We start from the raw sequence: 3,228 nt of genomic DNA, 5'->3' as shown, positions 1-3,228 counted from the left end.
GACGCTTAACCGACTAAGCCACCCAGGCGCCCCGACACATTTTATTTTATTTTATTTTATTTGGTTCCATTTTGTTCTCCATGTTTAGGGTGTTATAAATGGAAACATCAAATGTATCATCATAGTCCAGAAAATTGAGGAGTGATACATATACTTTTCAATTACCTCAGAGTATGTATACTGATTTAATTCAGTTTTAATGCAACAAAAATTTTGGAAGTTGGTTTTCTGATTTTTTCCCCCTAATCACTGCAAGATCTTTATTTTACAGTATTTAACTAATGCAGCACGTCAAGAGAAAAAAATGAATCTGTACCTTTGAAAACATCTGATTCTTCACAAGGTGGACAAAGCCCATTATAAAATGGTAGACATACATCCATGTCTGTGCTTTTATGGAACAAGTTCATCAAGGCCCCACATCCTCCAAATATCCCTCTCCTCCTCCAGTCCATCTTGGTGTCAAAGTATGGTCCATTTCATTTAGGTCAACACCATTTAGTTCATCTTTACTCACTTGGCCTCTCGACTTGTGATGCTGCACTTCCCCAATTGACCACTAATGTAACAGTTCTAAAATGCAGATCTAAACATTCTACTACTGTTTGTAAAACTCTAGGTCACAGAAGGAAAAGAAACAAGTCTATAATGTAAAATATGAAAGGAGGAGCAATTGAAACATTTACCCCTTGTACTCTGCCAACCATATGAACTTTTCTCATGTTGTGCCTTTTCTGTGGTATCTTGCACCTTAGAAAGCCTCCTCTGTCCCAGCCTCCCATACTCATCAGAGAGCCAACATTCAGCACTGATTTTCAGATTCTCATCTAAGTCCCTCTTTTTTGAACAAATTTGTATATCACAGGTAGAACAGATGTGTCATGAGCTGTGCGCTTTCACATGAACATCGAGGCATATCATATGCTGTATAGCACTTGTTTGCATATCAAACTATGCAGGCTCAAATTCCTTGAAAATAGCAACAATGCAATATTTAATTTTAATCTCACTTAACTGTTAATTTTAATTATAATATATTATAAAATATCTATTGAATAAATGAGTGAATACTTGATATAGTGCTTCTCTCTTCTCTCCTTTTCTATTTTTTATTTCTTCTTTTTTTCCCTAATAAATTACATACTTCAAAACCTGACTCAGATGTCACTTCAAGCAGGGAATCTCTCCTAAATGGAAGGAAGCATCCATTCTGAGTTCATATTTTTCCTACAATTTCTTACACAAGTAGGGATGTAGAGCCTACCATTTGGTGGGGTTTTTAACCACTAGATGCCTTAAGTTTTGGACCATGTACACTTGGTGTGCATCATTATAGTCTAGCAAATTAAGGGTGATACAAGCTAGGAAAAAACAGGATTGTCCCAGAAATAATTAGTCACATTTAAATGAGCGTGTTTTGTAAGATATTATGTCACTTATACTACCAGCAAGCAGAATACAAACTTAAAAAAAAAAAGGAAGATTGATATTTTAACTGTTTGTGTGGATTAAGTATATACTTACAGAAAATTAGAATAAATAAGAATGGTACAGACCATCCACATTTTACCCAGGCTCAACAATTATTAACAATTTTTACCTCTTTTTCTTCATTACCTTTCTTCTTCTTCCTTCACTTTAAAATAAATTGCACAGACTCACATGACCTTTTTCCTTTAAATATTTTAATTATGCATTTTTTAAGAATCTAAGTTCTACAGAGTCAGGATACAGTTATGAACTTCAGTCAATATAACATCAATATAATGTAATTTTAGAATATATTTTGAAAGGATAAGAATTAGAAAATTGAAGATTTTTATGATACAGGCAGACAATTCTATTAAAATGGAAAAGTGAGATAAGACATCATGGTATAAAATTCTAAGGAATACAGTTGACATAAAATTCTGAACTTACAATGTGTACAGAGAAGCAAAAACATTCTCTAGTTTTCCTACTTTATAGTCTCTTGAAAGACAGGTTCTACATTCAACATTTTCTTCAGAGCCCCCATAACATCCTTATTTCTTAGACTATAGATCAAAGGGTTGAGCACAGGAGTAAGTATGGTGTAAAAGACAGATACCATCATGTCCTTTTCAGGTGTATGGTAGGACTTGGGGAGCATGTAAGTGTAAATGGCAGCCCCATAGAAAAGAATGACCACAGTCATGTGGGAAGAACAAGTGGCAAAGGCCTTCTTCCGGCCTTGTGCTGAATTCATCCTGTGAATGGTGATGAGGATAAAATAGTAAGAGCCTGAAATGACTGTCACAGGAATGAGAAGCATGAGGACACAGCACAAGTACATGAAAATCTCATAGATGGAGGTATCTGAACAAGAGAGTTTCAATACAGCTGGGACCTCACAGAAGAAATGATAGATCTTTCGAGATCTGCAGAAGGGGAAGGTCATGGTGATGGGAGCGAATAAGAAACCATCCACTGAGCCCAGGAGCCAGCAGCCAGATGCTAGGAGGAGAAACACCCTATGGTTCATGAGGACTGTGTAACGGAGGGGATGGCAGATGGCCACATAGCGGTCATAGGCCATGGAGGCTAGAAGAAAAAATTCTGAACCTGCTAGTGTCACATAAAGAAACATCTGTATCCCACATTCTGTGGCTGAGATCTTGTTCATACCCATGACTTGGTTCATGAGCATCTTTGGCACAGTAACAGAAATGTACATCATGTCCATGAGAGATAGCTGGCTGATGAAAAAATACATAGGGGTGTGGAGGTGGGCATCAGAATGTATCAGTAGGAGCAGGATGATGTTTCCAGACAAGGCCATCAGGAAAACCACAAAAATGACCAAACAAAGGAAAGCCGGGTGTTTGGATTCACTGAAGATTCCCACCAGGATGAAATCTGTCCTCCAAGTGTGGTTAGCCACCCAGTTAGTGCTCTCCATGAGATATCACTTGGACAACCTAAGAAACCTTTGGGGTTATGAATCACTCATGGAACATGACCTGCTTAAATGAATGTTTAGTGAGAGAGAGAAAGAAAGAGAGAGAGAGAAAACCCAATTATGTTAACAGAAAGAAATTCCATGGTCTTATAGATTTGAAAATTACAAATGACCTGTTATTATTTTTAAAAATTACCAGAAAACTAAAATATGCAACTGTGAATAAAGAGAATTTATAACATAGAGTGAGGTTGCATTGTTCTTCATGAGTTTACTTTTTGATACAGAGTCTTTTACCAACAAGCACG

General features: G+C 36.7%; 1 protein-coding gene across 1 annotated transcript; it reads right to left on the bottom strand.

Annotated features, from left to right (window-relative positions):
* Nucleotides 1–1,957: 1,957 nt before the first annotated feature.
* Nucleotides 1,958–2,920, bottom strand: LOC120222846 (olfactory receptor 2T4-like). The gene has a single exon (XM_039220848.1). It carries the CDS (start codon nucleotides 2,918–2,920, stop codon nucleotides 1,958–1,960), a length of 963 nt encoding a protein of 320 aa, XP_039076779.1.
* Nucleotides 2,921–3,228: the final 308 nt, after the last annotated feature.

Source organism: Hyaena hyaena, unplaced genomic scaffold (assembly GCF_003009895.1).
Source record: "Hyaena hyaena isolate Hyena2069 unplaced genomic scaffold, ASM300989v1 scaffold_916, whole genome shotgun sequence".
Taxonomy (NCBI): Eukaryota; Metazoa; Chordata; class Mammalia; order Carnivora; family Hyaenidae; genus Hyaena; species Hyaena hyaena.
The sequence above is the reverse complement of the archived record's forward strand: the minus strand, read 5'-3'. Positions and strand labels throughout refer to the sequence as shown.